This window comes from Artemia sp. Qi Xiang Cuo, chromosome 18 (assembly GCF_049724085.1).
Source record: "Artemia sp. Qi Xiang Cuo chromosome 18, ASM4972408v1, whole genome shotgun sequence".
Taxonomy (NCBI): domain Eukaryota; kingdom Metazoa; phylum Arthropoda; class Branchiopoda; order Anostraca; family Artemiidae; genus Artemia; species Artemia sp. Qi Xiang Cuo.
In genome coordinates this window covers 60908827-60932192 of record NC_142811.1, presented here as the reverse complement: position 1 = coordinate 60932192, position 23366 = coordinate 60908827, and the positions used below count along the sequence as shown (strand labels likewise).

Here is a 23366-nt window from a genome sequence, read left to right as displayed (position 1 = left end):
CATCTTAATATATGTGCAGATTTATCTTGTGTCGACAGTGCAGATTTATCTTGTGTCGACAGTGCAGTCCTGCAGATATGTAGGATACCTTCATAGAAGGCGCGGACCTAGGGAGGACCTAGTTCCTGGGGATCCATAATTGAAACTGGGACACCCTCGCCCGGGGGTCAGAAATACAGGCAGAGGATGAGGAAGGCCCCTCTTATGTACACCATGCAGGGACAACCGGCATGTGGACATGTCCTGGTGGTTACACACCTTCCCCCAGCAATGGGAAAAGTTAATCGGCGTCGCAGACCACAGAACGGGAGGATCCCATCCTAGAGGGACAACTGTGAAGGGCAGACGACCCAGCTTCATCGACAATGGCCTCTGCTAAGGGTAAAGAGGAGTGGTTTACTGCTACCCCGACAAATTAGTCATGAAACTCCTTCTCTTAAATATAAATGATGAAAATGGAGAATAAGAAAGTAAAAACTCGTGATACCGCGTCCGGGGTAACTGACAGTATGAGACCAAGAATTGCAAATTGCCAGACTGATATTGTTGATAATAATGATAATGAAAATGATTTTGTTACCGCGTCCGGGGCACCATGATAATGATGATAATGAAAATGATTTTGTTACCGCGTCCGACGATCATTTATCCGATTTGACGACTCTCCAGTCGGAGAAGACTTCGTTTGTCCTAACCCCAAAAACATATCTCTCACTAGGAACGCTAAACGTGCGCACATTAGCCAAACCAGGAAAAAGAGAACTAATCCTAAGCGACATGAACCTTTACCGCTGGGACATCGTTGGACTATCTGAGACTCACCTTCCCTCCACAGGAATAGAAAGAATAAACGACATCACGCTGATTACGTCTGGAAGAAGTGATGGAGTTCACTGCCATGGTGTCGGTTTCCTACTCTCCAAGCGAGCCAAACAGTCTCTTCTTGCCGTCCATCCTGTCTCTGACCGTATTATCACCATTCGTCTGAAAGGATTCATTGCCAACATGACCATAATCCAAGTTTATGCCAAAGACTCGTCCCGGAATGACCAAGTGTCGAAGAATTCTACAACCAACTCCAACATACCGTTGACACTGCTCCCAAGAATGATGTTCTGTTCGTGATTGGGGACTTCAACGCTATTGATAGGGCGTTCATTGAGGACTTCAACGCCACTCAAATGATGGACTTGAAGACGTCATGGGCAAGTTTGGGCATGGGCGGCAGAACCACAGGGGTGAAATGCTCATCGACTTTTGTCGGGATAACGAACTTTTCATAACGAACGCCATGTTCCGTCACAGAGAACGAAGGAAAGTTACTTGGAGATAACCTGACGGCCGCACTACAAACATGATTGATTACATACTTGTCTGCAAGCGATGGAATTCATCAGTACTGAATACAGTCTCCATAGCCGGTGGCGACCTCGACTAGGACCACATTCTAATCATGTCTGAGGTCCGTTTGCACATTCGGAAGCCCCAACAGCCTAAGAAAAGGTTACTAAGATATCGTGTCGACCTGCTGAAAAAAAAACAACAAGGAATAGGTATAGAACAGCACTCTCAAACAAGTTGTCGAGAATCCAACCTGTGGAAGCTCCAACAGCAGAAGAAATTGACCCATTAAATCTCCTTACAGTCCATTACATCCCATTACATCCTACTACGTCCCTTTACGTCCGATTACATCCCGTTACATCCCATTACATCCTATTACATCCCATTACATCCCATTAATTTCCATTACATCCCTTTACCATTTGGGAATTCAGATCCATTTGGATAAACCGTAGATCACCCCCATACTTATTGATCTATGTGTGCAGAAGCGCGCCCATGCTAACAAGGTAAATCGAAAAAGCAAGGACGAGTACAAGAGGCTGAAGCGCCTAGTAGAAAAGAAAATACGGCAAGCTCTATAACGCTAACTCAATGACAAATGTCGTGAGTGTGAAGAAGCCTTTCAAAAAGGTAATAGCCACTTCATGTACAAGAAAGTCCGTGAAGTATCAAAAAAGAAGTCCTCGGCCGCTCCTACACAGTTAGATAAACACGGGCTCCCAATCAAGGGCTCCGAGGGAAGACGAGAACGATGGAAGGATCACTTCAGCTAAAAACTGAACCCCACAATAACGCCCGACTCAAACATCTTACTATCTTTCCCACTACCGTAGCACCAAGTAGACCCAAACCCTCCTCCACTAGAGATGAAGTACTCCTAGCAATAAAATCTCTAAAACTTAATAAAGCCCCAAGCCCGGATGGTATTCAGACAGAACTATTAAAAGCAGGCCCAGAAGAATTGGTCGATATCTATCACAAAGTCATAACAAGTGTCTGGGAAACGGGCCACTTCCCCAGATCTTGGGTGAAAGCCAGCATCGTCCCCATTCGAAAAGCAGGCTTTTGAAAAGAACGCTCTACCATAGACCAGAGTTTCTCCACTTAGCAAATGATAGGGAAGTAAGTGGAGTTTAAGAAAGAACTATTACTACTCTTCCTTGATTTTAAGCAGGCTTTCGACTTGATAAGGCGAGATGGATTATGGCACATCCTGTTAATTATAGCTTTTAATTTCCACTTCATCTCTTAAGTTGTTGTATTCCGTTTGGGATGGCAGTTTTCGTTATTTTGCGTTTGAACACTGCAAATTAAATCTCAAATCATATCTAGAAAATCAAAAAAAAGTTCCAAAAGCTCATTTGTACACCCATATTGTGCATAAAGACCTCTCTTTGGGAAGTAAGAAATGGGATGAATTATATCCATGGCCTAGATCTACAACATGGATCAAATCAGCCAAGGAATATACTGCTTTCCTTTTATAACTATCGGGTACCGATAAAGACAATGCTTTCAGACTTTGGTAATCTGCTATATTTTGTAACCTTCAAAAAAGGTTTAAACTACGTGACAATAACGTGACAAAACCAGAGCCTAATTTTCCGGAAGAATCTAGAAGCGAGAAGAAAGAAGCCACGCTAGAGAAATTGAACCTTGTCAATATCGAAGATCAGATAAAGAATCCTGTTTGCGACTGTTCAAAACTGAAAATAGTATGGAAGAACCAAGAACTTTCGGTCTGGAAAAATTTAAAAAATTTATTAACAATTGCAGGAGTTAAGCGTTCAAGACAAAGATATACCCTCGCATTTGGGAAGCGAAAAGACAATGTCGTTCAACTCTAGAAAAATTGAAAGCAAACCAAAGCAACTATTGTATGAGAAATAGAAATGGAGCCGTATGCTTTTAAATAAGTAATAAAAATTATCAAGATATTTTCAACGATATTTTGAGGTAGCTTGTTGGATGTGTTTCTCCTCTTCTCTATACATTTTTGAAGTTAGCGTTTGTTTTGACACAAGCAGGTGCCTAGTTACAGAGGATAGGTTGAAATTAGTTCTTAGAAGTTGGACTTGAAAGTGAATGAGTTTTGGTTGACAGTTATTATTATGCAGTTGTGGGAGGTTAGCTGACTGAAGTGTTATTCTTTCTGAGTTGTGTAGATTTTACTTTGAATCCCTTCTAGGTGAGCGGTGGTGAAGGAAGCTTTGAAAAATTTTTGGGGTATTGTTTTGTTCATAGACATTCCACAGATGACACTATATAGGGGTATGCAATATGGTCCTATTGCAGGCGCACTCATTTGCCTGGGTAAGGAACTTTAAGTGCCAAAACTTGTATAGGCAAGTGAGTTTTCCTCTGAGGAGCCCTGTTATGTGGTGATTACTTGGGGAATATTAAATTTTGTAGACGTAAGGTGCTCTGGCTTGGTTTTGGGACAATGATTTAAACTTATTAGTGCTGAATTTGCTCTATTTTGGCCATGATTTTTAGACTATTGCTTTGGGTGTACTGTTTTGTCCTAGGTGATTGAATGGATGAGTAAGATCTAGACCTTGTTCAAGTGCTCATTTATCTCAGTTACTAAATTAAGAAGACTTTTCTTTTCAATACCAAGTAATTACCTGTAATACACAATATATTTATAGGGAATTAAATTTTCATATTTGAAATACGAACTGACCAATAAAAATTACCTATTTTCAACAACTGGTCCACTTCTTGTATGTGCTCTTTGAAGGGCCTTAAAAAAAGATTTTTAATAAACTTGTAATTATTAAAATGCCAGAACAATATAATTATTTTATTTTACTTAACTAGAATTAATAGTAACCCTATATCTATAGATCCTTCTTGGATATGTTTTTTTGAATATATTTAGACACCATGCATATGTTAGACACAGTTCTGATGTTGTATTTGTAAAAACCAAGTACAGTGGCCTTCAGTATTTTATAACTCAATAAAGACCCATATCTAACAATTTATAATGAATTTGTCTCATTTTTCCAGTTTCCTTTTATGTAGGGTAGAACTGCTTCTCATTTGTTTCCAGATTTGTATCACCACGTTTTTTTTTTTTACTTCTTATTATTTTTTCAACCATTAAACACTTAAAGCACGAAGAACATCAAAGTGAAAACATTTTTTGCTCCACCATTTGCTCCACATTTGTTTCCATATTTTGCCTATTCATAACTGAAAACCATGATTTTCTACGATTTTTTTCTGGATTATTGTGCACCTATTAAATTTTTTTAGTTATGTTAACTTTTATTGCTGCAAAACGACATCAATAGGATGATACACCCATTATACACCCATGTTAAGTTAGGCTATTAAACATACGTCTCTTACTAGGTTGAAATTATTTTTAATAATTCTTATTATAAATGTATCTTATGTTTCATATATAAGCGCTTCATAACGAAAATTTCGTAGCTTTCAGAAGAATATTTAAATAGAATTACTTTCAACTGGGGAATTTTTTTGTTTTTTTTTTTGTTTTTTTCTTGGGAGCCATCTTGAAAGCATTTTGTCAATTAATCCTCTCCAGAAGATATGTTTTCTTGAATACTGTTCAACGTTCCTAATTTTCAAAATACATTAGTCAGAGAATTTGGGTTCAAAACATACAAACTAAATATAGTAAACATATGTAAGATATAAAGTCTGGAATATGATTTTTATGTAAATAATCATATGAATAAATGTGTGTTGAAAGTTATTCTTCAAAGCAAGTTTTAAGAAAATACAGATAATAAAATAACAACGATTCTCCTTTGTTTTTGGGAGAATTCCTTCTCCTTGAAAGTCAAATTATTATGCCAAGACGCATAAAAGTGCTTTGTCTTAGAGACAACTCCCCCCCCCCCCCTCTTTGAAAATGGGCAAAAAACTGAAGTTTTACCTAAGTTAATAAAATAATTTTTAACTAAACTAAACAAAGGTAAAGAACAAAAGAATGTTCAATTTCTATTTAACTTAAATAAGTTACCTCTCTTTTGTAAATATTAAATTACGTTCAACCAAAAAACAAACATTCAGTGACAGCATTTAAAGACATTAAAACATTTCAAATTCTTAGGGGGGAAAATTAAACTTGGGATAGTGTAAAGGTAGTCGGGCTTGTAATCCATCTTAGGATGAAAATCATTATATGGAGAATTTCTGCTTTTTTCTTAATTGCCACCTATTCCCAGAAGAAAATTGTACTTACCTATCTTAAGGAGTCATGGTGGAGATTTGGGTTGTTCAATTAAAAATTAAGATGTGACATTGATTATATAAGATTAGCAAATAAAACACTTTTTGTTATTCATATTTTAAACTCCTATGAATGCGTCTTGATGAATAACTTTTGACTGTCAAAATTAGTAATGATGGGCTGTTGTATATCATATTTAAATTATGAATATTAAATGTCTTTTATTACTACTAACAACTGACCGCATCACCAAGCCACCTGAGGCCAACACAGCTACGCGCGCTCCTCCTCGATCCATCTATTCAGAACCTCCCTCTTTAAACCCTCCCAAGAAGTTCCATTTTTCTTTAAATCTTTCTTTATGATATCCTCCCACCTCAGATGAGGAATACCTGCTTTTATTTTGGCCCTAAACGTTTGGCCAAAAAAGACAGTCTCCGGCAATCTGTCATCATTCATCCACAGAACGTGCCCTAGTCATCTCAACCTTTCTTTCATTATAGCCGTAGAAAGCAGGATTGAACCTCATTTTTGTACAGCCTACTGATTGAAATATGGTCAGTCAGCCGGGTATCCCGAACAATCCATAAACAATTTCTCTGGAAAATATCTAGCAAATCTTCATCCGCTTTTGGGAGCGCCCAAGCTTTAGACCCATACTTGACCATCGTCTTCCTAGTAGCTTCCCATATTCTAACCATGGTTTGTAGACTTATCTTCCCATTTTTCCGAACTTTTTTTAACTGTGAAAAAACACCCTAGACCTTACCTATTCTACTTTGAACATATTCACTGCTCCCACTGTCTTTACTAACAGTACTACCAAGGTACATGAACCTGCTAACCTGTTCAATCTTTTCGCTACCCAACGTCACCTTTTCATCTTCACTTATTCCTAGCTTTAGTGACTTAGTCTTCTTAACTTCAATTTTCAACGCTATTCTAGCACCCTGAACTCATAAAACCTCTAAGAGTTCATTCATTTTGCTCACACTTTCATCTAGGATGCTTAAATCATTTCTTACCTAGAAAAAATATAGGGCGGTGGGTTCGAACCTCGCTTATGGAAGATGCTTCTAGCTATCAGTGTAATTATATATTATAAGGAAACGACAAGAAAAAATTGAAGGCTTTGAAAAAATATTTCTTTGATAAGATTCGGGTAATCTTTCCGCCAGGATAGATTATTGTTCTCCTTGATTGTTCATCTTGAAAAATCTTCTACAAAACAGACTTTTCAACGAAACCCGACTTTAGCACAAAAAAGTGAGTAAATAAAATAGTAAGAGTAAACTAAATTACCCTAAGATCCATCAAAAGAACTGTCCTCTTCTTCATATATCTTTGACGATACTGAAAAACAAATTCCCGAGGATTAATTATCTGAACATTGTTCACTTTTTCGTGATTAAAGTGAAAAAACTAGAAGCCTAATCTAAATCTGAAAAGAACAAAATTACAAAATTCATAAGAAAAAGCATTCCAGACACTGCCGGATGACAGCACTTCAAATAGGAACTTAAAACAATTAATTTCTAGATTTAAAATAAATCTAAAGAACAACCAAAGACCAAAGTTATCCCTTTTGATGCCACCAAATTTATTGGCGACTTCTACAGAGGAATCCTTAAAAACGACACCAGATAGAAATCAACACAAAATTTTTTTTTAAGCGAATCTTAAGACAGCCACTCGAAATTATTGAAAACTTAAAATATCCAAGCGGAGACGCAGCGGAGAAAGAGTGAATTTTCCTAGTCAGAAAAATTCGCAATTGACTATCCGTGTTGTGATATTTTAATTCAGATCTAGTTCTAAAGATTCGTGCCATTAAAAATCAGAAAAACTTTGATTTTATACATATATAACGAGAAGAACGTCATATACAATCTGTTGTTCCTTTTATTGTCAAGAGTTATTATCCAATATTGATCAGTGAATTTGATTATTTAAATTGTAAAAAAGCATTAGCAGTGAGTCTGGCTTTAGCCATGACTATAATTACCGTTTTACTTAGAAACTATTCCGATCGTTATGATTGACCAGCCTCTGACGACACAAAAACTATTAAGCTATAGGATCGTGATTATAAAAAAAAACTGTCAGTTCAAACGGCATGCTTAACGTGTCTGAACGGTGAACTAATAAGGTGTCCTTTGACACCTTATTAACCATTTTACATTATTTTACACCTTATTTTACATTTAACCCCCCAGGGTTAAATTTAAACCTTACATGCAATTTGTTTGGGATTTAAAGATTAAGAGCGGTCTAATAGAGATAAAAAAAACAATAAAAACCCAATAAGAACCCGTAGCTTAGGGTATTAAGGTGAAAATTTAAGGTAGGACTGAGGGGGATACTGAACTATGATAAATCAAAAGACACTACGTGCGTAGAAATTTAGGTTTATCTACAACATCTAAGGTAGAACTAATGGTATATAGATAAACAGACATTTCAACAGAAGAAGCTTTAGGTCATGGTAAAAAAAAATTAGACGAAATAATAGTACATGATTATAACACACATAAGTAATATTTGGATAAAAGCCACCCATATCAATAAATTCCCGAAAACCAGCTGGCTTAAAAATCTTATTCCTTCCTCCCACCAGCAAAGAGTGTTACCTTCATTGCTAACCCTGGAGGTTTCAGGTCATTTCCAGATATCACTCCAGCCAAATCTGAAGAGCTCGGCTTTTACTTCTATGACCAAATACTGAATTTATTCAACAAACTAGATGAAATATCCAGTTACTTAGACAATAAGAAATTTACTGAGTAGATTATATTGATTAATGTTACAATAACATGTTGCTACTTTATTAAGCATGCGATTGGAAGCCATAGAATAATATCAAGCAAAAAAAATTAATTAAAACACAATCTTTGGGACGAAATAAGAAGACGAGAAGAAGTCGGGCTTGTACAAGAAGTATTTGAGTAATTGATCATATAAGAATAAAGGGGAATGTCAGGAAAGTAGAGAGAGCGTTAAATATGAATTGAAGTAAACGCCAAGGATAGAATTGCTGAAGATCTAGAAGATACAGCCAAACTGAATTAATAATAAAATACTGTAATGGCTCGGTAAAAAACTGATAGACAAAAGTCAAGCTGGGCTTCTCCCAGTTAAAAAAAGGAATGATTAGTGATAAGAAAAGAGTTGCAGAGAGATGGGTGGAACAGGTCGAGATTGTGCTAAACCGTGTATAGTTACGAAAAACAATAAAGATATGATTAAATAGTTTGTGACACTTGTTTGTGACAAAAGAAGGATTATTCATTTTGCGAGGAAAATTAGAGACAGGATTATAGGATTGAAAAATAATATAGGCGAAGTTAAGAGATTAATTAGAGAAGATTATGAATTTTTGTTTTTTATAAAGGGAAGTCAAAAGCGATTCTAGAAAACCTTATTTAAACTCTTCTATACAAAAGGTATAAAGAGAGAGAGCAGTAATTACAGAGGTATTAGCCTCCTTTTTGTAGGAAGAAAGTTACTGATTATGATGATACTTTTAGACTTAGAGATGATGTAGATAAAGTTCTAAGAGAGAAAGAGCATAGTTTTAAGAAGGGCATAGGATGGGTCGGCCTAGTTTTTATTCTTATATAAATAATTGAGAACTGTAGAAGTTGTTTGCTTTGTCAATTGAGTTGATTTGATTAACTCAATTCGATTTACTCATTTCCACTTTTTTGACGAACTGTTAAATCAATTAACTTGCTTATATGCCCCCGGGGCATGTAAGCAAGTATTTGATTAAACATATAGAAGAGATACTATTGGCTTTTTAAGTTCCAATTACCTTTAAATCTTTCTTTATGATATCCTCCCACCCCAGATGAGGAGGACCTGCTCTCCATTTACTCTTAAATGGATGGCCAAAAAGGAAAGTCTTCGACAATTTGTCATCCGCGGAACGTGCCCTAGCCATCTCAACCTTTCTTTCATTATAGCCCTAGAATACGGGATTGAACCTCATTTTCGTACTGCCTACTGTTTGGAATACGGTAAGTCAGCATGGTACCTTAAACAAACTGTATGCAATTTCCCTGGGAAACATCTAGCAAATCTGCATCCGCTTTTCGGAGAACCCATGCTTTATAGCCATATTTGACCACTGTGATCACTTTAGCTTCCAATATTCTAATCTTGGTTTGCAAACTTATCTTCCGATTAATCTGTACTTTTATTAACTGTGAAAAACACCCTGAACCTTAGCTATTCTACTTTTGACATATTTACTGCTCCCACTGTCTTTACTAACAATACTACCAAGGTAAGTGAAGCTGTCAACCTGATCAATCTTTTTGTTACCTAAAATCATCTTTTTATCTTCACTTTTCCTAGATTTAGTGACTTAGTCTTCTAAACATTAAATTTCAAACCTCTTCTAGCACCCAGAACTCAAAAAGCCTCTAAAAATTCATTCATTTTGCTCACACTTTCATCTAGGATGCTTAAATCATCAGCATAATTTAAGTCTAAGGTAGTTGTTCCTCCCCATTTAAATCCGTGGTCTTCCATTGCCATTCCTCTGCTTCGTAAGACAAAATACATCAAAAGGATCCATATAAAGGGGGATAGAATACAACCCTGCTTAACTCCTGATTTAATACAAAACCAGCTGCTAACTTTATTTCCTACCTTAACCGCAGAAGTGTTATTCTCGTACATAACACTAATCACTTCAATGTATTTGCCTGGTATACCATACAAGGATAAGACTATTGCTAAAGCTCGTCTATCAACAGAATTGAGCGCTTGCTCATAATCAATAAAACTGAGGACCAAAGGGGTTTGACAAGTCAGGCACTTCTCAATTATTAGCTTAAGAGTGAAAATTTGGTCAACATCTCCTCTACCTAATCTAAAACTGCAGTATTCTCCTCTTAAAACTTTTTCTACAGCATCTCTCAGTCAGTTTCTTTAATTGAACATTAAGATTGACAACAGAAAGATATTGTAAAGAAAAAATCCATGAAGGCTATATATTCTTAAATGCCTGAATGAAGGTTTTAAATTCTTTAACCTTAAATAACATGAATGAAGGTTCGATATTATCGTTGATGAAACACCAAAAATCGTAAGGTCCAAATTTTCAATCTTTTTTAAAGAAAAAATTTTTGGTTTTCCCTTAAGGAGTTTATAGGCAAGGATCTGAGCCCAGTTATGATAAATGTTTAGAAAATGTATCATCAATGCTAGGACCCAATTTCTTACCTAAAAAAAATGGGGCAGTAGGTTCGAACCTCGCTTATGGAAGATGCTTCTAGCTATCAGTGTAAGTATATATTGTCATGGCAACAGTTTTTTTTAATTACTTCACATAATTAACTTATTATTGATTTTGTTGTCTATTAAAGACCCTAAACGGCCCACGGAATCGTTTGCGAGTGGGGAAAGAAGCAACAATGGCGGGTAGCAATGAGCTTCCCCTCCCAAATCCTAATTTTTCAAATTTCTGTAAATTTAATTTTCAAATCAGCAAATACCATTTATTTTTACTTATTTACCCCAAACTAACACTCACCCAATATATCTTTTGTAAGTGACTGAAACAGGAAAATATAATAATCGTAACAGAAAATATGGTAACATGATAGTGTAAAACCTCTTTTACTTTGTTACTCAATTTCTGACACAACACAATAATTTTAATATCAAGAATTTTCATGTAAATGATAATTGTAATATTAATAATTCTAAAATAAATTTTACGATTCCAAAACAAACCGTCAAAACTCATGAAAACTTGGATTTTAAAAGAATCTACAATTGACCCTTACCCGATATAGTAGGCTTTTAAATCTTGTTCTCTGTTAGCCATCTACCGTGGATGTAAAGTAATTCAAACAAGTCTCATTGCTTACAGCTATTGTAGTCAACCAACAACAAGGACCTATTAAAAAAAGCTCAAGATAGTCGAAGAAGTATTTGTAGGCAAATTCCGTACGGTTTAGCTCACTTTTTCATTGAATAGAGTTATGATTGCCATCTAGAATCATTTTTTTTGCGTCAATTGGTCTATTTGATGAGTATTTCAGTCCATTAGTGTCGAAGCTAGATATTTTGCACTTTTGTAACTAGTCCCATTTTCACATTTGTAATTAAGCACAAAGGTGTTCACTCCGCTTATATAGATAGATAGATATAAGAAAGTTTATTTTCACCAAAATCTTCATGGTAATGCCAAATTTCTTTATTATAATCTTATTAAAAACCATAAGTTACATTAAACAAGCAAAGACGCATTAACAATTCAATATTTAGCATAAAAAGAAACTAATCAATTCTCCTGATTTTTGTTGTATATATTTACAAAACTAGGTATAAAACTTTTTGCTAACCGCTGATGGGCACAGCGTACCGGCTGAAGTTTCTCTACAGGCACTGCAACCCTGCGCGCGAGTCGTTTTGTTGTGGATCGAGGGGGGAAAAGGGTTTTGTGAATTGTGTGGCTCAGAGATTTTCTTCCGAAATCCATGCATAGTTTTTCTCTTCTTTTTTCCAGAGTTTGTATTTTAAACTTTGTCAGCAGCTCTTCATATGACATTTCTGCCTGCTTTGAAACAATCATTAGAGCTCTTTCCTGAGCTCTTTCGATCCTGACGTCAGTCCAAAATGCCATACAGGAGCTACATATTCCAGAATTGGGTGAATAAAAGATGTAAATATTCGGAGGAGGTGATCTGGAGGGGCACCATGTTTCGACATAAGCTTGATTATCTGCAGCCCAGTATTCCCCTTTTTTACTAGACTAGATGTGTTTCCTTCCCATTTTAAATAACTGGTAATAATAAATCCCAAGAGTTTAATTTTCCTTACTTTAAGAGAATCAGAGATAGTTGGTAGAAAATTTGGTTCAGAAGAATTTAAAAACGAAATGGTTAAAATTGAAGATTTACTGTCATTTACTTTCATATTTGAAACGGAAGCTTTAGTCTTTACGTTATTGATTAAAATTTGAGCTTTGCTACACTCATTTGCTTCACAAATTTCTCCAAGGGTAAGGTCATCAACATATTTCCAGCGGTCTTGACAATCATTACCGATATCATTCATCATAACTACAAAAAGAATGGGACCCAGAATGGTACCTTGAGGTACACCACAAAAAACTGGCTTGGGTTCAGAGAAAGACTTCTTATATTTTGAAATTCGGAACATATCTATTAAAAAACACTGAATCATTTTCACAACAGCAACATTCACTCTAAAATCAATTAAAAGCTTAGAAATAAAAATTTTATGATCAATCAAATCGAAACCCTTTTTAAAATAAATTGTTATTAAGTTTAGCCATATACCAGGTTCATCAGCATGCTTAAAAATAAAATGTAAAAGACTGACTAGATAATGGGCTGTTGATGTATTTTTTCTGCTACCATACTGATGAGGATCATGAGGGGTTCAACTTCAGCTTTTAGCCAATTTGCTACAAAACTTTCGTATATTTTGCTGAACAAGGGGGTTAAAGTGATTGGCCTCACACAATCGAAATTAAGTTCAGTATCTTTTTTAGGGATTGGAGTAACATACCCCGTTTTCCATGTTTGTGGGTAAACTAAAGGAGTTGAGATACAAATAAAAATTTGTGTTAGTGGCTTAGTCAATTTGTCAGGAAATGCTTTTATAAGTTCAATTGGAATATCTATGGGAGTTATACTAATTCGTTTAAGTTTCTTTATTTTACTAAAAACTTGATCCTCAGAAATAGTAGGTAAAGGTATGCCATCGTGTGGAATTTTCTGATACTCTTGGTTTGTTTTATTTACATCAAGACGACGTAAGGACTGGATTATTCTGGCCAAATGACCATTTAACTGGTTAGCAACTGTATCATCATTAGAATCTGAACAAAAATCAACACAATTAGAGGATTTTCCACAAATTCGTTTTATTTCCTTATACCATATGCTAGGCTTTGATTCAAAAAGATTATCAATTTGTTAATGGTAATGCTCAGACGCAGCTTTTCTTTTTATTTTACATACTTTGTTGCGGAGCATATTAGCATTTCCTATTTTTCCCTTCTTTTCTTAGTTGAATTTTATACTGAATCAAATCTTTAATTTCTTGGGTTATATATGGACGGTCTGTGTTGCACCGCTTGAACGTTTTCTCAGGAAAGCATTCTTCATATTTATTTCTTAATTTATCTTGCAAAAATTTACCTTTTTCATCAGAGGACTCTAAATTTGCTACCTCATCCCAGGACTCGGATGTAATCCAATTTCCAAATTCTAAGAGGCCCCTGTCCGAAAGAGGTCGGTAGGAAACTTTCTCAATGACATATTTTACTTTATACGAAGGCAGCGGAGCCCACTTTATCATGTAGTGGTAGCTACCACCAAGGAAAGGTAGGTCTTGAGGTTCATTATAATATTCTGACAGATTTGTGTAAATTATGTCGAGTTTAGTATTACCTTTAGTAGTCGGAAACTTTACTATTTGCTTGAGTCCTTGACTTCTGAGGAAACTTTCAATTCTTAGATCATTCTTATCACCAGTAACGCAAACTCCAACATTTGGGTACTTAGAAGTAATAAAATCAATGCACAAATCTAACTTTTCAGCCAAGACCTTTTTTTGGAAAGATGCCATACTAGGTGAGCAATAAAACACTCCAATAACAATACCAGTTATAGATCTCGGAAGCTTTTTTGGTAGAATCATAATTCAAATCATTTCATCATCGTCACCAATATGGGAAATCTGCAGAAGCCGCGGCGCCAACTGTTCACGTACAAAACACGCTACGCCGCCACCTTTCTTACCTAACGGTTGATTTTGATGTCTCAGTTTAATAAATTCTTCGTAACCTTGTATTGTAAGATGTTCAGGACTTTGTTTGTGTACTTCTGTAACTGTAATAATATCAGCTCCACTTACATGATCATAACCCTCAAGTTCCCCCATTTTATCAACGTTGAGACTTTCCGCATTTAAAGTAAAAAAAAAATGAAAGTGAAAATGTGATTGAGGGACTTCTTTTTCAACAACTTTAACTTTGCTTAATTTTGTCTGCTTTGGGAAAAATCTGTTTAGGCGGGAGAGAGACTTCAGTTTCATCTAAACTGACTTCTTAAACTGACTCCCCAGGACTAAGCAAGCTCATAAATTTTTGCGATTTAAACAATCTGCGACTGAGATTCACCAGCATCATCAGTGTTGCAGTAAAAAAAGGGACACATTTCATAGTCAAATATTTCATAGATTTTGTGAGCTAGGTATCAAGCAGATTATCAGTTTTTCAGCAAGCTGTCGGCCTAAAGAAACGATATAGTTTGGCGAACAGCCGTCCTATAAGATAGTGGTGGTCACATGGGGTTAATCTGCTGGTGATAGCCTAAAGATATGCACGTCACCTAAACAGAACATAAGAGAGAAGAGAACCCCTGAAAAAGTTAAATAATTTTAAATATTATTTGCCAGATGACCAAGGTAAAACAAAATGTTTGCAAGAGGTGTTTTATGACAACTTTTTGCTCGGCAAGAAGAGAGCTGAGGACTATGGAATATGCCCACTCAGATTGTGAAACACTGAGTCACTTTTAGATTTCCGAATCGAAAAGGCAAAGAAAATATCCGATATTATTGTCAGAATCCCATGAGATTGGGCTATATTTTCCGGTGTGTAAGGAGTAAAATACCAATGTTTGCAGATAAGTTGCAGAAAGAACTACCGGACTGGGGAGAATCTTTTAAACAGGTGTGCACCAAATGAAGTTTTAATATAGAAAGCATAGTTCTTACTGTGTTTTGTGGTAAACAAAATCATTACACTTAAATAAAGAACTGAATTCGTCATCAGTATTCATACAATTATGCTTCTTTAATAAAATGATATGTTTAGGTATTTGACTGAAAATGACCACCGCGTTCAAATTCTAAGAAAATTTTTACAAGTTTAATTAAAAGATTTCACAACATTCAAAATATTCAGGAAAATTTTGAGTATGTATATCAAAATTATTCAAAATTTAGAATAGAATTTTTTTCCCTTTTTAGTTCATTTGTAAAACGTCGTTTTTTATAAAGTATTTTCGTGCCTAGACCAACATAAAATTCGGGATGAGAAACATTTTTGAATTCCGAAGTTCAAGACAAACTTGGAACATGAAGATGAGTTTAGAATACTGAGCTGGAGGAAACGAACAAACACAATAATAAAATTGCTGAGACCCAGATAACCAAATGGGAAATCATTTCGTAAGTCAAAATACGGCGATATTATGTCGCTGTTGTCTCAACTTGATTAACGGTATCATTCGTTTTGTAAGAGCTTCATGTATGACACTTCATCAGTAGAATTCCTGATTAAAGAATCAGAGCCCTTCTTGTTCCTGTACTTTCTGGCTTTTTCTTATACTTTATACTCCATACGGATTTCTTATTCTTGCCATTTTTACTTTTATTGAGGACTAAACACCTTTGTGCGATCTATATTTCCTATTTCTGGTAAAAATAATATTACGCCTAAAGGTGTTCACTCCATTTCCTGGAAAACTATAAGCAATAGACTAAATGTAACATTGTCGTAAGAAAAACAACATCGTCACAAGAAAACTGTTTTGAAAAGACCTTTAACCAATATTCAATTTGCCAGAATTTTTTTTTAAGTTTATTTTCTCTCTCCTGTAAAATTTGAATAGGTCGACAGAGTACGTTTATACGCAACGGTACGAAATTTAAACAAAATTGAAATTTAACAAAATACAGTTCTAAAAATTCAGGAAAAATAGAAAACGACAACTAAATCAGACACTTTTGAGTTTCTTTTATATATAAGCATGAAAAGGTTTAAATTCTCACCAACCGTCTTTTTTTTGTATTTTGCTGAAATTTGATTCTTCACTTCTCAAATGGAAGGTAAAACTTTAATACTTCCATCAAGAATTTCTACTTTATCTTCAGTAAATTCATCTTCGGCGTTAATCTGAATGTCAATCATGTTGGAAAATCTTCAACTACAAATGGAAAACATTACCCAAACAGACAAAATAATATTTTAACAGGCCTATGTTTCTAGGAGAGAATATTTCAGTCGCAATTACCTGAAGAAATTTACCGGAATAATTTTCAGTGAGGATATAATTATCCAGAGGAATTTCGCCTCGGGGATTTTACACGGGAGGAATAATCCAGGGAGAAAATTTTTGCCTAACTGTCCATTTATATTTTTTTCACTTTCAAAAAATAAATTATTTTCCTTTTAGGTATGCGATATCAAATTCACACATAAACGGAAATATATGCCGTCATACTTTGTACAATTGAAGAATAGAATCCCGACCGAAGCTTCCAAAATGTTCATGAAAGGAGCCCCCAATGTAGTTAAAGAACACTGCACGCATGTCTGCGAAGGAAAGGATAAGGAACTTGTGACTGAAGTCATCAAGGAACAAGTTTTGGAAGTCGTTAATGCCTATGGTTCTACAGATGCCATACAAATTCATGCTAACATTTTGTGTTATTGCTCACAAATGACCAAACTAATAGATCACAACAAACCAATGTTGGAAAATCTTAAATACTTAAATACAATTGTCAACACCCTACTGCTGCTGCTTGACCAGGTTAAAAAAATTTTAGGTGACAATGGCACAATAAAACAAAATACGCAATTCAAATGAAAATCTGTGGTCCATGCTTCAAGAAAGTAAACAAGATATTGTAATGATAGTAGGACACAAATTTTTCGACGATAGATCAGTTTTTGGTCTTTTACAAAAAAAGTATAAAACGAATAAACTATATTTAAAAAGCTTCCTGACATTATTCTTAATCTATGTGATTTGCCAAATTTAAGCAACAAACACAATTTTTCAAGATGCATAGCCTAAAAACTAAAGCCATAAACAGTAAAGGATTTAATATTACCTAAGCAGTGCATCTGCAAAGCAAGCAGCTATCCGCATTCTTGAAATGTACCCATAAAACTAGTCTATTCACAGAGTGATCAGAAGGAAATTTTCGAAAAAAGAAAGGTGAATCCTTAGTTCCTGTAACAATCATTTTACAAATGGTAAGTCAATAATAGAGAAGTTTCATTTTTGTAGGAGGTAAAGTCAAAGAGTTGAGGAGATAGTTTGAGAGGAAGCATACATAAAAGTTGAATCCTGCAGATAGGCGCTCATACTAATTTTGTTTTTCACTTGTGACTATCATTACAATTCATGAAAACATTTTGTTCTATTACTCACAAACGAGCAAACTAATAGACCACAACAAACCAATGTTGGAAAATTTTAAATACTTTGAGTCCAACTGTTGACACCCTACTGTTGCTGCTTTGACATGTTAAAACTTTGCTAGGTGACGATGGCACAATACGACAAAATAATATTTATTGGCGGCTTGCCAATAAATAAAAAAGGCAAAGCATGGAGGATCAATAATACTCAAATCACTGAATGTGAGGCAAGATCAAGAAAAACCAGTTTAAGAACGGTCTTGGCTTCTGCAAGGCACAATTCGTCACCAGCAGTGGAATAGTTAAAAAAATATATAGTATTTTGGTTACATATCTAGAACATTTCGTCAAATGCAGTTGCTTTGGGAAGAAAGAATCCCAACAGGCATCATTCAGGAATGTCCTAAAGGAAATTCTTAGTGGCATCGAAGATAAAGTTATCCAATGGGGAAACTAAACTTAAGAAGTGATCTAATGGATGCATGAATAGGTGCAGTGATCCAAGCATATGCCCTACAATAAAAATAACTTTTTTACATTTTTTTCTTATTCTTTCTTAATGTTATTATTCACAAATAGGTAATAAAAATGTGTTCCAGCATTAGTATTTGTGTACTGCACATATTCAAAAAATTCTGAAAATGAGTGATTTTATGCTTTTATATGTCATTACTGCACATTGCATCTACGTTTCTTTGCAGTTCTTATCATTTAAGGTTTTCTAGTTTGGTTAGGTTAAGACTGGTAAGGTTTCCCTTAAAATTACCAATAATTTCTTTATAATTTAATTTTTCATATATGCATAGTATCTGGCTACTTAAACCCTCCTCCCTCTTTCAAATATTTTTAAAAACATAATTCTACATCTTAGAAAGTTTCCAGTCCAACCCAAAAGAAAAACACGCTTTTGGGTTTGATTTTCAGTCATGGCACCAGCAAATGACTAAATTAAATCATATTTATTATCATCTTGATTTATGACACTTCAGCAAAAATTAATCATCTCTATTTATTATAAATTATCATCTGTATGATTCCCTCTGATTGTGAAACTGCTAGATCATCCTAAAATAAAACAATGTAATTTTTATATACATTTCCATTTCAAACTTTGTCACTCATCTAAGTACTGCTCTTCCTCTGAGACAATCTGCCCCACCTGCCTTTGTAATCACCCTGTTTCTAGTGAAAAAATATATGTTCTACATAGGGTTGCGAATTTGCACAATTTTCGTGTGAAAAGCACTCTTTTTTTTCATTGCACTCTTTCACACAATGGACCGGATTTGCCCTCTTTTTGCCCATTATTTGCTCTTTGCACTCTTTTTTGTACACTTTTATCAAATGATGATATAAAAAGTATTAAGCGAAATAAAAAATTAAAATTAAACTATTCAAGTGCAAAAGATGGAACAGCTAGCCGGTATGATCTCTGTTTTCTATGCATGAGCCGTCCCCCAGGCGTCTTTCTTGTTTCATCAGCCATTTATCAAGAAGCAGATCAAAGCATAGAGGGTCATAGAACATCGTAAACGGGCTCATTTGAACGGATATTAAAAGTTCTAGAGCCCTTTTATAAGTAAACAAAGAACTAGAGGACAACTATTCCCCCTCCCAAGGTCCTTTTTTCCCAATAAATTTGAGAAATTTTGATAGTCATTTTGTTAAGCATAGGTGAAAGGTTCCAAAACTATGTTTTTGGAGATGACATGCTCCATAAAACCCCAGGGAAAGGTCTTTAAGTTATAAAATTTGCCCATTGTTTACCTATAAGTATTTGTTATTTGGACGTACACAGACATTTTTAGGTGGGGGGGGGGATTTTATAATTGGGACAGGTTTCCGTAGGGAGGAAAATTTCCGAGGGTGAACTTTCTAGGGGAAATTTTACACAGGTGGGATACTTTGGTTTACTATGGGCTGTGGTTTGCACTTCACTAGGTTGAAACCATGATGATACACAGGCTAGTCATACACTAAGATAAACTGAATCCAAGATTATCCGTGTTTTTCACGTTTGCCTCAAGAGACTATCGTCATTGCTCAAAGACAAATAAACCGCTACGGTATGGAAACATAAGGGATTTCAATTGTTTACAGTCTTCAGTACAAAGTCGGATATAGAGCGAAATCTTGGGGAAAATCTAGATGCGGAAAGGGTGCCAATAATTAACAAGTTTATTTAAAAAGAAAAACTGAATTGAGGGTGCCAAAAATTCTTGGGGAGGGGGGGGGGTTCTCCTGGATCTTCCTTCCCCTGGATCCTCTTATACATGGTTTGCGACCATACCGATTCCAATGGTGCACTTTTAATTTGATCTAATGCTATTTATTATGGGGTCTTGGACAAATTTGTTTTCAAATATTGGGAAACCATAGAAAACGTTGGAAATACTGAAAAACATCCGGTACTGATATGCCCGATCCTGATACCTGCCCAATACCAATACACCCAATAACAATACGGCCATATCGATACGCGTGTTATCGATACGTCTGATACCGATACAGTGTACAGCCCTTTCCCCAGGGACTAGGAAGGGTTATATCATCACAAAAACCATTGATATTGGACCTTTGAACTAGGTTTAACAAAATCACTATCTCAAAATTTTGTTTGGATGACTTTGGGGGAGAGCGCCTGTAAGGTGGGGGGGGGGAGCTATTTGCCCTCCAGTCTTTTTGGCCACTTAAAAAAGGCACTAGGAAATTTAATTTCCATTCGAATGAGCTATTACACATCTCTTTATGATGTTTTAGTCACCCCCTAGCCCTGGTAAAAAAAAAAGAAAAAAAAGGGAGACAGATCAGTGCCACCAATATAAAAAAGTGATTTTCCGTGTTGTTCCAGGAGGGGGACTGTAATTTCCCTCACTAAGGTTTTCAACCATGATGATTCATATGGTGAACTTTTCATTTTGATCTGACACCATTTTTGAGGGGTCTTAGGCTTTTTACGAAATCACCATAAATTTTTTTTCGCAATAAACTTTTACTTGTTAGACGAACCGAAATAATAGTTACCAATAGTGAACCAGTGGCTGATGGCAATTTTTTTTCCTCTAAACACGTTTTCTAACTTCTGGTTACTATGGGCTTTGGTTCGCCCTTTACTGGGTTGCAGCTACCACTGCAGCCATGATTTGAAAGTTGCTGATGGTGGAATTTGTAGGAAGGAAGGACGTATATATGAACAATATATTTTATATGAGCTACTAAATGTTTTCTAAGATACAGAAAATACCAAAACGCCCAATGGCAATCCGCCCATACGCCGATACGCAAGATATCGATACGTCCCATACCAATACAGCACACAGCCCTTTCCTCAGGGACTATGGAGGGTCAAATTCTCACTAAAACTATAGATATTGGACCTATGAAATATCCTGAACAAAATGGCTATCTCAAAATTTTGATTGAATGACTTTTTGATTGAATTTCCTTTTGCAATAAACTTTTACTTTTAAGACGAACCAAAATAATAGTCCCTGAATTCCTGAATCCATTTCTGAATCAGTCTGAGATGGCAATTTTTTTCACTCGCTAGCTTTTGTCTATACGCGATTTTTTACTTTTGGTTACTATGGGCTGTGGTACTATGGGCTGTTGTAAAAGGTTGCAGCTACCGCTGCAACCATGATAAGCGGCTACGGAATTCCTGTGTTGTTTTAAAATCACTTTTATGTGAATAGGCAGCGCAGCTGCAAAATGCACCTGGCACTTTGACGATAAATAACGTCAGTCCAGTTTTTGTAAAACAAAAAAATACAAACCTTGCTCAAGGGGCTGTGGGTTGAGTTTCATCCTCAGTGATATCATGTCAGTACCTTTCAGCTACGTTGAACAAAATGGCTATCTCAAAATTTTGATTGGATGTGTTTGGAGAAATGGTGGGCATGATAGGGAGGTTAGTTGCCCTCCAATCACTTTCAACTATTAAAAAGGGTACTATTCCTCTCAATTTCCAATCAAATAATCCCTTTTTGAAGTTTCTAGAACAACGCGTTCTATAAAAAAACCTTATAAGCCCAAAGGGCATAACTTACAACCCTTGCCCTGAGGGTTGCGTAAGGCTTGTCGTCTTCAAAGACGTAATTTCCAGAACTTTCAACTACGTTGAACAAACTAGCTATCTCAAAATTTTGATTGGATGTGTTTGAGGAAATGGTGGGCGTGAAAGGGGGTTTAGTTGCCGTCCAATCACTTCCGACTATTAAAAAGGGCACTAGCCCTTTCCATTTCCAATTGAATGAGCCGTTTTTTAAATTTCTACGACAACACTTTCTATAAATACCTAATATGCCCCCAGGGCATTGCTTGCATCCCTTGCCCTCAGGGATGTGGGGAGAGTGTCATCCTCAAACACATAATTTCCGGACCTTTCAACTACGTTGAACAAATGCCTATCTCAAAATTTTGATTAGATGTGTTTGGGGAAATGGTGGGCGTAAGAGGGGGGTTAGTTGCCCTCCAATCACTTTCAACTATTAAAAAGGGCGCTAGCCCTTCAATTTCCAATTGAATAAGCCCTTTTTGGAGTTTTTACGTCAACGCTTTCTATAAAAACCGTAATACCCCCAGGGCATAATTTATACCCCTTGCCCTGAGGGCTAAGAGGGGTTTATTATCCTCCAACACATAATTTAAAGATATCTCAAAATTTCTATTGAATGTGTTTGGGGAAATGGTGGGCGTGAGAGAGGTTTAGCTACCCTTTAATCTTTTTTGACTATTAAAAAGGGCACTGTCCCTTTTAATTTCCAATCTAACGAGTCCTTTTTGAAGTTTCTACGACAACGCTATCTATAAAAACCTTATATACCCCCAGGGCATAGCTTACAGTCCTTGCCCTGAGGGTTCATGGAGAGTCTCATCATCAGACATAATTTCCAGACCTTTCAACGACTTCGAACAAAATGGCTATCGCAAAATTTTGATTGGATGTGTTTGGGGAAATGGTGGGTGTGAGAGGAGTGTCAGTTTTCCTCTAATCGCTTTAGACTACTACAAAGGGCACAAGCCCTTCTAATTTACAATCGAACGAGCCCTTTTGAAGCTTCTACGACAACCCCTTTGATGAGAAGTACCCTGGTCTAAGAGATAAAAAAAAACAATACATTGTACCACCATCATTCTTTACATAGGCAGCACAATTACGCTGCCTATGATAGGTAAGAATAGGTTTGAAAATTAACGTGAAGAAGACTAAGTCATAAAGACTAGAAATAAGCAGAGGTGATGTTTGATAACGAGAAAATCAATCAAATTGACAACATCACTTACCTAGGTAGCATAATTAGAAAATACGGTGGGTGTAGTGACGGTGTTAAAAGTAGAATAGCGAAGGCTAAAGGTATTATTTTATGAAGTTCAAATCTTCGATTTGAAATTTCTATTATTATCCCCGCTGAATTACAGGAATAGTTTTACTTTGCAAAAATTTTGCACTCCTGGCCCTTTAAATCACAGTTCATATAATTATCCAGTATGATCATTCCCTATCTCACCCATTATAAAAACCCGGACCGGGGTGCGAGTGCTCCAGAGAACGTAGAAACATAAGCGGCGTCAGATCTTTTCACAATTAACGTGAAGAAG

At 35.8% G+C, this 23366-nt stretch overlaps 1 protein-coding gene and 1 long non-coding RNA gene across 2 annotated transcripts in view; both read right to left on the bottom strand.

Annotated features, from left to right (window-relative positions):
• Positions 1 to 6858: 6858 nt before the first annotated feature.
• LOC148941731 (uncharacterized) overlaps positions 6859 to 23366 on the bottom strand; it is a 35161-nt gene continuing 18653 nt past the window's right edge. The window contains exons 5-6 of the long non-coding RNA XR_016143283.1: positions 16389 to 16539; positions 6859 to 6910 (exon numbers count right to left, since the gene is read on the bottom strand). This is a non-coding gene — a long non-coding RNA (uncharacterized LOC148941731). The remainder of the gene's footprint in view (positions 6911 to 16388; positions 16540 to 23366) is intronic.
• On the bottom strand, positions 12146 to 12736 carry LOC148941732 (uncharacterized). The gene has a single exon (XM_089104243.1). The coding sequence runs from the start codon at positions 12734 to 12736 to the stop codon at positions 12146 to 12148; it is 591 nt and encodes a 196-aa protein (XP_088960369.1).

Bases quoted from the DNA above. Each gene is read 5' to 3' on its own strand.
- LOC148941732 (XM_089104243.1), bottom strand. From the start codon at position 12,736: ATGTTCCGAATTTCAAAATATAAGAAGTCTTTCTCTGAACCCAAGCCA.